Source organism: Ixodes scapularis, unplaced genomic scaffold (genome assembly GCF_016920785.2).
Source record: "Ixodes scapularis isolate PalLabHiFi unplaced genomic scaffold, ASM1692078v2 PGA_scaffold5__190_contigs__length_132052651, whole genome shotgun sequence".
Classification (NCBI taxonomy): Eukaryota; Metazoa; Arthropoda; class Arachnida; order Ixodida; family Ixodidae; genus Ixodes; species Ixodes scapularis.
Genome location: NW_024609880.1, coordinates 72,546,455 through 72,559,691, shown reverse-complemented (window position 1 = coordinate 72,559,691; position 13,237 = coordinate 72,546,455). Strand labels below are relative to the sequence as shown.

General features: G+C 49.7%; 1 protein-coding gene across 1 annotated transcript; it reads left to right on the top strand.

The window, feature by feature from the left end:
* The first annotated feature begins 2,664 nt into the window (after positions 1–2,664).
* Positions 2,665–3,446, top strand: LOC115316414 (defensin-like). Its single transcript, XM_029975790.4, has 3 exons — positions 2,665–2,707; positions 2,815–2,877; positions 3,322–3,446. The coding sequence occupies exons 1-3, from the start codon at positions 2,665–2,667 to the stop codon at positions 3,444–3,446; spliced, it is 231 nt and encodes a 76-aa protein (XP_029831650.2).
* The last annotated feature ends 9,791 nt before the right edge of the window (positions 3,447–13,237 follow it).

Below are 13,237 nucleotides of genomic sequence, written 5' to 3'. Positions count from 1 at the left end.
ACACTTGCTGTGTCAAACACAGAGATGACTCCTGCTGTTAAACCAGACTTGGGCCTATCTTGAATACTCTACTCAAGATACTGTATATAAAATAATGTTGGTAGTATTTGGTAGCTTGCAAATACATTTAGTCTAGAGTATTCGCTACTCCATCTTAATTACATTTCCCAGTATCCCGTACTCAGTATCTCAAATTCATTTCTCAATCTTGGAAAAACATTTTTGCCGGAACAATCTACGGAACTAGAGATCGTCAGACTCCAGGACAAAGCTGAACCAAATACGAAATTGGAGCCAATTGAAGAAACACGAAACGGGAAACAAGGCGCTAGCAAAACGCAGTCTCCAAATGCTAACTGAAGACGAAATAGATAGCCCCAAGTACGCCCGCTTCTATGTGTCCTCTTATTTTCCTGTCGACTTTTCCTCCTTCTTTTTTTTTTTTCAACCTGTTTTTGAATTGCACGTTACACTTAAAGGTAGCAAAGTGCTGGTGACGCTTTGCTACCTTTAGATTAGCAACCCACATAATGTCCCCTTTGGCCGTACACACGAGGAATAATGTTAATCAGCGAATGTGAATTAATTAGCCGACTTATCGCAAAGATTAGCAACCCACATAATGTCCCCTTTGGCCGTACACACGAGAAATAATGTTTAACGTTTGCGGCTTTTTTTTTTAGACAAATCTATTCGGCTTAAAAAAACGCCCTATATATATATATATATATATATATATATATATATATATATATATATATATATATATACACATACAGGGTCTTTCAGAAAACGCAGGGCGAAATCGCTCTTGCGAAAACTACTCATCGCAATGAAAAAAGGCTTCTGGCGTTTCGGTCCTGGGCTAGGGGCCCATTAAATAAAATTATTACAGTCCGGGATAATTAATTTGTTAATTATTTTTGCGTAATTAACTTTTTTAATATTGTGTTTAAGGGCATGGTTTAAATTAGAAAATTGCTCAGCATCATCGAAAAACACTAAATCAACAAATTGCAGAACGATGGAAGGCACGCGAAGTATTTTACGGCTTTATTAAAAACCGCACAAAATCGACGGGTTTTTAAGTTTAAAAACCTGCCGATTTTGTGCGGCTTTTCAGAAAGCCGTAAAATGCTTCGCGTTCCTTCTATTGTTCTGCAATTTGTTGATTTAGTGTTTCTAAATGATTCTCATCAAGATTTTAATTGAACCCATGCCCTTAAACTCAATATTTAAAAAAAAATTAATTACGCGAAAATAATTGAAGGAGCTGTGCAACGATTTTAACGTTGAAAGGATTCGCATCTTCTGCTTTTGAATTTGGATCTGTGAGACTGTCCTCGGAGGCATAGCGTTACCAGCACAGCTCTGGGAAGATACCGGCAATATCCCTTTTCATCGTCTCCTCCTGCAAGCTCGTTGGGCTTTTCAACGTCCCTCAAAAAGTGAGCTTAGAGCCTGACCTGAATATGACGTAATCGCAGCGGACGTCAAAACGTTTCCATCTGTCCGGCCTTCTTTCATCCCCTGCGCAATGCCGAGGAAGCTGGAAGTTGCGTGGGAGTTGATACCTCCCCTGGGCGCGTGACGTTGACATCGTGTCCGTTACATGGGAAACCCAGGCTTAGCTACTGGCAGCGTTCCGCTTAACCTCAGACACAGCCACGGATATAAAAGCGCACTAACGCTTGGAGCGCCTACAAAACTTTTTCGCCTCTGCGCACAGCAAAGGTAAGACAACCTTTGTGAACCGCTGGACGAGCGATTTGCCTCTTCTATGAGACAGAAAAATGCGTTGTAATTCATACGATATTAGGGTTAAGAACGCCTTCTATTTGGTCTCGTTTATACAAAAAATTGCAAATGCCTTTTATTAGTTTTTTGGGTATCAATGTCCCATTTATCAAAAATTATCTCGGTACGCACTTTTTATGAAAGCAAGAGAACGTATCGCAGCTGGTTTATGTTTTAGACAAACGTTGTTTTGCCATGATGGGGTTAAATACTTCTAGTTTAATCATTCGAGACGTGCCACTCTGTTGAGCACCATAAGAGTGCTTCAACAAGGTAACACCAAAACTTTATATGCACTTTTTTTAACATATTACTTGCGGTAATACCTCCAGGAGGATGGTCTTCGGGGGCTCTTGGGAATTTTTGGATGTAATTAGCTTTTTTTAAATGCCAGTATCGCGTGAAAGGGCGTAAACGTTCAATATAATAGTTCGATCGCTTCTTCAGTGAATCCGCTTCTCGCGTCTTTATTATAAAAGTTGTCAGCGGTTGGTAAAGAATTTGCTAAACAAAAAAGGAAGCCCAATAATAAAAAAAGTGATCCGGTCAAAAAGCACATTTAATAAGAAGGCGGAAAGCCTGAATGAATAAAATTATGTTTATTCCATGGCTTCATTTTACGTTAGAGCAAAATCATCCTATGAAAGCTTTCGTCTATCCGTACATTACAGGTGTTTATGACTTCGTGTTCCATTTATTCATCAAAAAGCACGTCTTCGTTTGCTCTGTTCGATACAACATTAGTCCAGTGCCTGAACACTTTGACATTATTTTCTATTATCTGTTTTTATGTCATCATGAGTTCGACTGTTCTACTTGTTGCAGTGAATCTTGCTTGAGCTGAACCTGTGGTGGCTACTAGGAATTATGAAGGTCCTTGCCGTCTCGCTTGCCTTTTTGCTGATCACTGGTAAGCCCTGGCTTTAAAAAAAGAACTCATAATAATAAGAAAGAGAAGTGCAACAAAACGTGGGGGGATGATAAAGATTACTTTGTCACCCTTTTGTTTTCTCGAAGGTCTGATCAGTACATCGCTGGCTGAAAATGACCAAGGAGGAGAAAAAGAGCTTGTTCGAGTTCGTAAGTATAGTTTTAAATATATATATTAAAAAAAATTGTGTGCGAATGAGATGATGTGTGTGTGTGCTATGTTTTTAAAATTATTCTGACACCCGGAACGGTATTTCAGTGCAATAAATGTAGGAATTATTTAAAATATGAATGAAACTAGTAATTAAATCATTTATTTATTTATTTATTTATTTATTTATTGACTTGATTTATGAGCATTACGTAAGGGAGATGGATCTTACAATTACAAAAAATATAAACAACAAAACCAACAGGTGTTCATGGCCAACAGTGCTGCTGATATAGTATTAATAATTTTTTCGTGAGAACTGTAACATTTGGAGAGAAAAAAGTTTCCACGAGGTGATGCCGAGATTTTTTGCGCCGAATTTTTGCAACAGACGGGGGAATCATAACCCATTCTTGAAACAATTGATTTTCTTTCATCTACAGGCCGCACTAGTTACAACTGCCCATTCCAGAAACATAAATGCCATCGTCACTGCAGGAGCATTGGGCACATAGCAGGCTACTGCGGCGGTTTTCGGAACAGGACCTGCATCTGTGTCAGGAAATAGGTTCCAAATCAAAGAATATTACGTCAATTGATATAGCAGAATAAAATTGACTTCCGCAGTCTCTTTGCTACAATTCATGCGCTGGACTCGACGAAAAAAGCTTCCATTCGACGCACGTGGAGAAGATAGCTGAATTCACGTTTGACAGCGCTGAAAAGAAAACTGTTATTTCGTGAGCTATGTGAAAGTTATAAATAAAGCAAAGAAATAATATTTGTAGTTCTTTTTACCACATATGCGGCTCGAACCGGTACACAAACGTGTACACGTCTTGAAGGTGATGGTAAACCTGAGACTGGAGTAGGAAAAGGAAAAACCGAAGGGAGACAGAAACAAAAAAAAAAACAGGCAACGTCTCAAATTCAGCTAAAACGTTTATATCGTGCACGCCTTATATACCAAGTGTCCAACTTAAAAGCCAAGTCTCCGACTCCAGCCCCAGTCTCAGGTTTACCATCATGTTCAACTTACACCAGCTCGCATGTGCTCAGAATATTTTTTCGTTACACGTCTTCTTCGCCTTGGCATGAGCACATGAAGACCGATACCTTGATGGGACTGCAATATAAATCGGATCTCGTTAATTCAAACTCAAGGGGAACCGAAAATTTGTTTGCATAAAGCAAAGTTTGACTTACCGGGAGTTTTCTTACGTAGACATGCATAGGATGGGACCTGCATGTTAGTTTGAATTATCCGCAAGTTTGAATTAAAAGAGTTTGAATTAACGAGATTGGACTGTACTATAATCACCGACAAGGTTATAATGGCAAGGCCTCCCCAGAGAGCACATTAATATTGGTCCGTTGTCTTCCGCCGTGCTTCGTCAGCGTGTGAATGCTCAATGACATTTGTCATTCCCGGAATCGTTATTCCGTATTGTAAACATTGCAGGCTATACGCCATACTGTCCCCCCAGCGTTCCATCAGTGTCGCCATATTGCCACGCGCCTCGGCGAGCGATCGCGTGCTTGGCAAATGGTCACGAATGACAAATGTCCTTCGTGGCATTTTTCATTCGTGACAAAAAATGTCATTGGTGAGATTCGTCATTTGTGACAAAAAAGGTCATTGGTGACATTTGTCTTTCCCGGAATCGCTTGTGCGTAATGTAATCATTACACGCTATACGTCATACTGTCCCCCCAACGTTGCATCAGTGTCGCCATATTGCCATGTTCGTCGCCGAGCCAGTGCGTGCGTGGCAAAATGTCATGAGTGACAAATGTCATTCGGGACAAAAAATGTCATTCGTGATTAAAATTCGTTCATTAAATTTTTAATCAGTGAAAATAGACATATTGTTGCAACTAGAAACTTGCTGAGCGTTATCAAAAACCACTAAATCAGTCATTTTCAGAAAGACTTTGAAAACGTGAGAAGCGTAGTAGTGCACTAAAGGTTCAACTCGTGGAGCAGGTAAAAGACTAGTTTCACGATCTTTCTCGAACGTGGACGAAGGGGGCCGAAGCACCCGCCGAGGAGAGACGACACGCAGCCTGGTTGTGAGGGCGGACGATGACTGGCCGGAGCGGCGCAAGCTCAACGGCGTTTATTGTCGCGATGAACAATGTTGCCCGCCGAGCCAGGCGGCCGCAGACGGGCGGACTGGAGGGGGGCGCCACTAACTTGTCACACTCCTCCCCCCCGGTTTGTTTGTTCTAAAACAAAACTAAATACAATGCGCACGGCCGACACCATCTCGGCGTCTGGTCATGCAAAGTCCCGGCCTGTCGACGATGAAGGTCACCCCGGCGAGTAGCGGTCAGGTGGCCTCCGCTGCCGTGCACTCCGCCTGGGCACTGGTGTCGACGGGCCAGGTGTGGCAACGCCGGGCGCTGCCTGAATTGGTCGCGCTCCACCCGGTGGAGCTGCAGGGACCGGATTTGGTTGTGGCACCGGTGAAACTGGTGCCACAGGAGTGGCGACGCTTGTCGCCTCTGGGGTGGATGGCGCTCCGCTGCCCGCTACTGGTGCTGTTGTCGGGCCCCCTGCAGGCTGGTCCTCTGAAGCGACGGCCGAGGATGGAAGCCAGGTCCCGAGGCGAGGCCTGACATGGTCGGCATGCCGGTGCCAGGTGGTCCCGTCGGGCATGCGGACGAGCAGCGACGAGGCACTCGCTGGTGAAACCACACGCTCGGCAGACCAGGGCGGGCCAGGACGGAAGTTCCTGGCGTAGACCGACGCTCCCGGCTCCGGCAAAGGCCCGAAACGGCACCCTCGGTCAGCAGCCAGCTTCTGCTTCAGCTGCTTCAGGAGCGCCGTGGACCGGAGGTCTGGATGCAAGACGTCCAGGGGGGTCTTGACGATCCGGCCCAGCAGAAGCTCGCAGGGGGCACGGCCAGTGACCTCGTGGGGTGTGGTCCGGTACTGCATGGAACAGTACCCGGGCCACCTGCGTCCGGAAATCCCCGGGCTGGCTCTTCTTGAGCTTGTCCTTAATGGTCTGTACCACCCGCTCTGCTGCACCATTGGAAGCGGGGTGGTACGGCGGAACCAGCATCCGGCGTATTCCATTCCTCTGCAGCCAGTCGAAGCACTCGGCGCTGGCGAAAGCGGGACCATTGTCGGACACAATAATGTCCAGCAATCCCTGCGCCGGGAAGACTTGCCGCAGCGCCGCAATGGTCGCGCTTGCCGAGGGACTGGTGACTGGCAGTGCCTCCACCCACTTGGAGAAGGCGTCCACTACCACCAGGAAGTAGTGGCCCTTGAAGGGTCCCGCATAGTCCACGTGCAAGCGGGACCACGGCCTCTGTGGGAACGGCCAGGGGGTGATCTCCACGTGTCGCGAGGCTCGCTGGTTCTCCTGGCAGACCTGGCAGCCTTGCACCTGGTGCACGATGTCCTGGTCCAAGCCAGGCCACCAAACGTGCGACCGTGCCACCATCTTGGTCTTTTCAATGTCAGGGTGCCCCGCGTGCAGCAACTGCAGCACCTTGGCCCGCAGACTTTGTGGAATCACCACCCTGGAACCCCACAGGAGGCAGCCCTGCTCCAAGCTCAGACAGGACCGGGTCCCGGCTGGTCGCCTGCGCCACCGCAGTCCTGGTAAGCACCCCCGGGTAGGCCCGCTCCAGCAGGAACACGTCAGCTGGCTCTGGAACGGCAGCAGGCACCTCCGGCAGGGGCAGGCGGCTCAGGGCGTCGGCAGGTCCCAAGTCCTTCCCAGGGCGGTAGACCAGCTTGTGCCTGTAGGCTGCCAGCGTCAAGGCCCTGCGTACCACATGAGGCGATGCTTGCACTGGGACTGCCTTGTCAGGTCCCAGCAGCCCCAGCAGCGGCTTGTGGTCCGTGACCGCCTCGAATTGCCAACCCCACAGGTACTGGTGGAAGCGCTGGACCCCGAACACGAGGGCCAAGCCTTCCTTGTCGAGCTGGCTGTAGCGTTGCTCTGCCGCATGTAGTCGACGAGAAGCAAACGCCACAGGGCGTTCCTGACCATCCTGACCCCGGTACGACAGGACGGCTCCTACCCCGTACGGTGACGCATCTACGGTGAGGATCGAAGTGCACCAGCACTGGAGCCTTAACGACCAGCTCCTTGCTGCGCTGGAAGGCCAATTCCTGCTCCTTCTTCCAGGCCCACTGCTGCCCATCACGAAGCATGCGATGCAGCGGCTCCAGATGCGTCGACAGGTTGGGCAGGAACCTCCTGTAGAAGTTGATGAGGCCGAGGTAGCTCTGAAGCTCCTTCTTGCTCTTGGGCTTCGGCGCCTTGAGCACGGCCTCAATCTTTGCGAGTGCCGGGGCCAGGCCAGCCTGGGAGATGACGTGTCCCAGGTACTCCACGCTGGGGGTCAGGAACACGCACTTGTCCAGCCTCAGCTTGAGACCGGCGTCCTGTAGTAGTGTCAGGACTTTGCGCAGGTTCTGCAGGTGGTCCCCGTCGTCGGTACCGGTAACCAGGATGTCGTCCAAGTACACCGCCACGTGCCTCATGCCCCTGAAGAGGTTGTCCATCTCTCTCTGGAAGATGGCTGGGGCTGAGGCCACGCCGAACGGTAGGCGCCAGTGGCGTCGGAAGTATTTCTGAGGTGGGGGGCAACGGAATTGGGGGGGGGGGGGGGGGGTGAAGCATCTAGAACAATATGGATATATAAAATCGGAACGCTCACAAACGTTTATTCAGAACGAATATATGTCCTTCCTCTTCTGGAATGTGGTGATCTTGTTTTTCTCCCATGTTGACGTTTCAAACAACGTGAAATAAGAAAGAGCTCACTGGTGCACGAAAACGGTTCGTCGTTCAGCCGTCCTCGACACGAACTCTCTGATGATAGAGTTCAGATCAAGTTTTGCTGCTCGCTCACTATTTACGTGCAGCAGCATCACCTGAGTCAGTCGCTTTTGTGACATGGTAGCCCTGAGGTAATTCTTGACACGCCGAAGTGCGCTGAAACTTCGTTCAGCTCATGCCGCTGACGCTGGCACTGTCATTATAAGTGCCGCAAGGCGCATCACCTCAGTCATCATCCTCTTGACCTCTGGGACTTGTCTGCCCAGAGCACGGCACAACTCGGGTACGGAGCCGATCTGACCGCTTGAGAGCGAGTGAACCATGTTCAGCTGTCATGAAAGGCTTTCCAGGTGAAAATCAGTAGCGTGGGATCCTAACTTCCTTTCAAGTTCTTCTGCAGTTTGTGTGGTCTCTTGAATAGCGCACAAAATTATTTGCTCTAGTTGTGCGAGACTTTGCATGCCTGGTTGCTTGAACCGTCTTGCAAGCTCGGCGCGAACACAATCTAACGCTTCGTAGAACTGCTTCCGAACGCCTGTCTCCGCGTCTAGAAACGCTGGTTGACAGGGCCCGCTGCTGTGTTCGAACCTTCTTGGAGGACCGCATCGCGTGGTCTTGCTTGAAGGGGCCTTTAGCTTATGCTTCTTTGCTGCCCCCTCTGTACGTTCGTACACGTCCAAGTCCTCGGCGGTACCCTCGCGGCACGACGCCCCGGGGATTACTGCAGCCTCGAACTGCGAAATCATATGCGCTTCGAGCAGTGTAGGCGCGTATCGACTGCTTTATTCGGCTTCAGAAATGGAGAAGCTCCTGCTTATTTCTAGTTTTAAAATAACCGCAAATAATTGAGCCCTCGAATAACTAATCCCATGATGATGAATATCATCATGCCACTCGTAATGCGAGAAATTCATGCACGCGAAATATCTTAAAAATCGCACTCTGAGAAATTTGCAAAATATCGAGCTCGCGAGCCGCCATTACTAAAAAATTTCTGGGGGGGCGGTCGCCCCCCCGGCCCCCCCTGTTCCGACGCCACTGGTAGGCGCGTGTACTGGAAGAGTCCCATCGTAGTTGAAATGGTGACATACTTCCGGGCGGCATCCTGGAGCACCAGCTGCTGGTAGGCATCTCGAAAGTCGAGCTTGGAGAACTTCTGTCCCCCGGACAGAGCCGACCAGAGATCTTCTACCCGAGGCAGCGGGTACTTCTCGACGGTAGCGACGGGGTTGATGGTGACCTTGAAGTCCCCGCAGATCCTGACGCGGCCGTCTTGCTTGAGGACTGGCACAATCGGTGCGGCCCACTCGGAAGACTTGACGGGCACCAGGATTCCTTCTCACTGCAGCCGTTGCAGCTCCTGGGGGACCCCGTCCTTCAGGGCGAACGGCAGCGGACGCGGCTTGAAGAACCGAGGCCGGGCTCCCTCGGGTACGTGGATGCCGACCGTCGTGCCGGCGAAGGTGCCCACCCCCGGCTGGAACAGGGACTGGAAGTCGGTCAGGAGGCTCGGGACGTCTTGCACCACGTGCAGTGCAGCTTCTTGGTACTCCGGCAGCCGAACACCCAGCGAGTGAATCCAGTTCCGGCCCAGCAGCGTCGGCGACGACCCCTTGGTTAAGTAAAGGGGAAGGATTGCCTCCCTGCCGCCAAGGCGAACGCTGACTTGGGCCCGACCCTGGACCTGAGAAAGCTGCCCGGAGTAGCTGCGCAGCATGACGTCAGACGCCTCGATGGACACGCCGGGGAAGGTCCGCTTGAACAGCTTCCCGGGCATGACCGACACGCTGGCCCCTGTGTCCAGCTCCATGGTGATGGGGTGGCCGCAGATTTCGACTGACACCAAGTAAGGTGGCACTGACGATGAAATTCTGTTGGTGTGCCACACGTCAAAATCTGCGGGTCCTCGGCCACGACGTGGACCCTGGCTGAGGAGGTACCCGGACCTTGTGCCGCTCGTCCCCGCCGCGTTCTTTTGCGACGACCACCATGGCCGCGGGCTTGGCTGGAGCCCGGGCTTGAACCAGGCTGCTGCTGCTGCTGCTGCTGGCCGCCGCTCGTCCTCCCCCCTCGGCAGACACGTGCGAGGTGCCCAGTTCTCCCGCACGTGAAGCATTGTGCTTGGACGAACTGGCACTGTGAGGGGGAGTGGGCAGCACCGCAGCGGCTGCAGGCACCGCTCCTTGCCGCCATCTTGTTCACCGCCGCTTCCGTCGACGGTGAGCCGGCCGCACGCGCTATCTCGCTGGCGTCGTTAGCTGCGGCTTCCATCGCCTGCGCTGCCTTCACCGCGTCGTCCAGCGAGGGGTCGGGGAGCTCCAGGAGTCGCGTCTGCATGGCGGGGTTGTTGATGCCGCAGACGAACCGGTCCCGGAGTAGCGAGTCCAACTGGTCGCCGAAGGCGCAGGTGCTCGCTAACCCTCGTAGCGCAGCGACGAACTGCCCGAGGGTCTCCCCGTCCTGGCGGCTCCGGTTGTTGAAGCGGAACTGCTCCAAAAGCGTGGACGGCGCCGAGCTGAAGTGCGAGCGCAGCGTGGCGAGCAGCTCACCCATGGGTGAGCTGCTCGCCACGCTGCGCTCGCACTTCAGCTCGGCCCCGCCGCACGTCAAAACGCTGCAGCGTTTTGACGTGCGGCGGGGCCGGCTTGAGGAGGTCGAGCAGGAGGCTGAGGACGCGGGTCCCGCAGCTGGCCAAGAAGATGTCCTGTTGTTTCATCTCGGGCGTGTCGTTCGCCCGGAAGAACACGTGGACTTGTTCTTCGTAGACAGGCCAGGCGGACCCATCTCCCTCGAACGGCTCGAGCCTCCCGTACAGCGGCATGGCGACTGGAGCGGGGGGCGGTGTTGACTCTCTCTCGGCGGCGTGGGCCGAACCGTGCACGTTGGTGGCCTCCAGTGCCACGGTTCCTCGTCGCCAGTGTCACGATCTTTCTCGAACGTGGACGAAGGGGGCCGAAGCACCCGCCGAGGAGAGACGACACGCAGCCTGGTTGTGAGGGTGGACGATGACTGGCCGGAGCGGCTTACACTCAACGGCGTTTATTGTCGCGATGAAAAATGTTGCCCGCCGAGCCAGGCGGCCGCAGACGGGCGGACTGGAGGGGGGCGCCACTAACTTGTCACAACTAGCGGCTGCCGAACGCGGATGATTAGATTATTATGACAAATATCACACAAATGACAAATGTTTTTGTCATTCGTGACGACTCACAAATGACAGGAATGACAAGTTTCTAATTGCAACAATATGTCTTTTTTCACTGACAACAAAGTTAATCAGGGAATTTTAATCAATGAGCCGATTTATCGCAAAGATTAGCAACCCACATAATGTCCCCCTTGGCCGCACATACGAGGAATAAGTATTAACGGTTGCGGCTTTTTTTTTAAGCAAATCTATTAAGCTTAAAAAAACGCCCTATATATATATATATATATATATATATATATATATATATATATATATATATATATATATATATATATATACAGGGTGTTTCAGAAAACGCAGGCCAAATCGCTCGAAAACTACTACTCATCGCAATGAAAAAAAGGCTTGTGGCGTTCCGCTCCTGGGCTAGCGGCCCATTTAGTAAAATTATTAAAGTTTGGGATAATTAATTTGTTAATTATTTTTCCTTAATTAACTTTCTTAATATTGTGTTTATGGGCATCGTTTGAATTAGAAAATTTCTCAGCGTCATCGAAAAACACTAAGTCAACAAATTGCTGAACGATAGAAGGCACGCGAAGTATTTTACGGCTTTCTGAAAATCCGCACAAAATCGACGGGTTTTTAAGTTTCGGTTTGCTATCGGAGCGCATCTCAGCCCCGGCGGCACCGCGCCTCGTGGAGAGATAGTGCAACCAACCTCTGCTGCGCTGTCATCGCGCGATGCAACAGCGCTTGTTCTGGCTGCGGGTCAAGGGGGTGAACTCTACTCGTTTTTCTTTATTTGTTCTGCGACTTCGATTGCGTGTGGTGAAAAACGAACGGGTATTTCACAGGTCATTAACGTCAGGGATCCGTTCTAAGCGGTATTTGCGCAAAATACAAAAATCGTTGCATCGCCTCTTTAATGATCTCTGTTGGAGGCAATTTACCTGGGAAAGCTGTTCCAATATCGAAAAGGCAAAGAAAAGAGGTGAATTCTTGAACATGTTAGTTAGTGCATATGTGGGGTTAATTTTAAGAAGGCGATCGAAACGGAGCGATATGTGATGACCTGGCCGTCGAAGAACATCTTTAAAACTTGAAGACCTATGTTAGAGTTTGGGAATAAATTATAGGTCCGCAATATGCCTTCTGGTCTGAAAAGGTGATAAGTTAGGTCGATGTTTGATACTGGCTATACTGCTAAATCGGGGAATGTCACTAACTGTAAATCGAGGGGCTTTGTTTTGTAGTGATTCTATATTATTTCTCAGATATGACTGATGAGGATTCCAAATGATAGATGCATGCTCCAGTTGGGATTTCACAAGAGCAGTGTAGGCAGTAAGTTTTGTTTCTGTGGTTTCCTGGAAGAGAGTTCGTTTGAGGAAGCCAAGAGTTTTCGGTTCTTTGTTCGAACTATATTGAATATGAACGTGTCAGGTAAGGTGAGATAAGATACGTAGTCATACAGTGGCTAAGTATACTGCTCTAGTCATACGTCAGTTTCACATCCCATACGCGCATCCTGCTTGAACGTTCTCCGGAAATCCATACTTATGAGACTTTCCTGAATGCTTTTATATACGCGGAGGCAGTATTTTCCAATTAAACTCAATTTTTTTTTGCTTTGCTTTCATTCAGCGCGCTTTGAGTTGCGATCTGCGACCTTAAGAAATACCGGCTGCTACCCGCCTTTTGTACAGACCGGCTGTTATTTAGAGCTAAAAGAAGCAATCATCTTGTTGATGGCCAGAATGGCCTCTCTGCCTGTGAGTCACGACGACTTCGACGGGAAAAGAAAACAAGCGAAAAGTACAAAAGCTTGATCATGTTGAAAAGGAAAGGGAGCAGATAGTCTATCGAGAGCAAACTACACGTTGCAAAACCACCTCGCAGTAATTGACCTCACGTGACGTCATGTAACATGATGGGGTCACGTGACGTGTATTCCCTCGCAAGCTTTAGTGGGAAGATTTGTATCACGTGAAAATGTCACTCGACGTGGTCACTTGACGTCAGTTTTACCAGCCAAATAGAGTGGGGAACTTGACGTAGCGTTACTTTAGGTCACTTCAAATCGCGTCACGTTAATTTACCCGCTAAATTCAGAAGGGTAAATTGACGTCACGTGACCTGGGGTCACTTGACGTGGCAATGTGTCATCATTTTTCCCGTTAAATGTAACGTGGAAGACGTCATGTGACAATAATGTTCTCACTAAATTTAAGGGGTAATCCAACGTGACGGTTCTTCTTAGGGATTTCTCGCGGAAGCCGACTGATGAAACACAAGCTTTGTTAATAAGTAAGCAAGGCTTCACGCGACCCAAGCATGTCCCCGACTGTTTTTGTTGTTTCTTTAGTTATATCATCGTCTTAGATTTGTTATCATGCC

Excerpts from the sequence above, each read along its gene's own strand:
- LOC115316414 (XM_029975790.4), top strand. The coding sequence starts at position 2,665 with ATGAAGGTCCTTGCCGTCTCGCTTGCCTTTTTGCTGATCACTG. Across the intron at positions 2,708-2,814 it reads TGCCTTTTTGCTGATCACTG|GTCTGATCAGTACATCGCTG; the intron begins GTAAGCCCTGGC and ends GTTTTCTCGAAG. Across the intron at positions 2,878-3,321 it reads AAAAGAGCTTGTTCGAGTTC|GCCGCACTAGTTACAACTGC; the intron begins GTAAGTATAGTT and ends TTTCATCTACAG.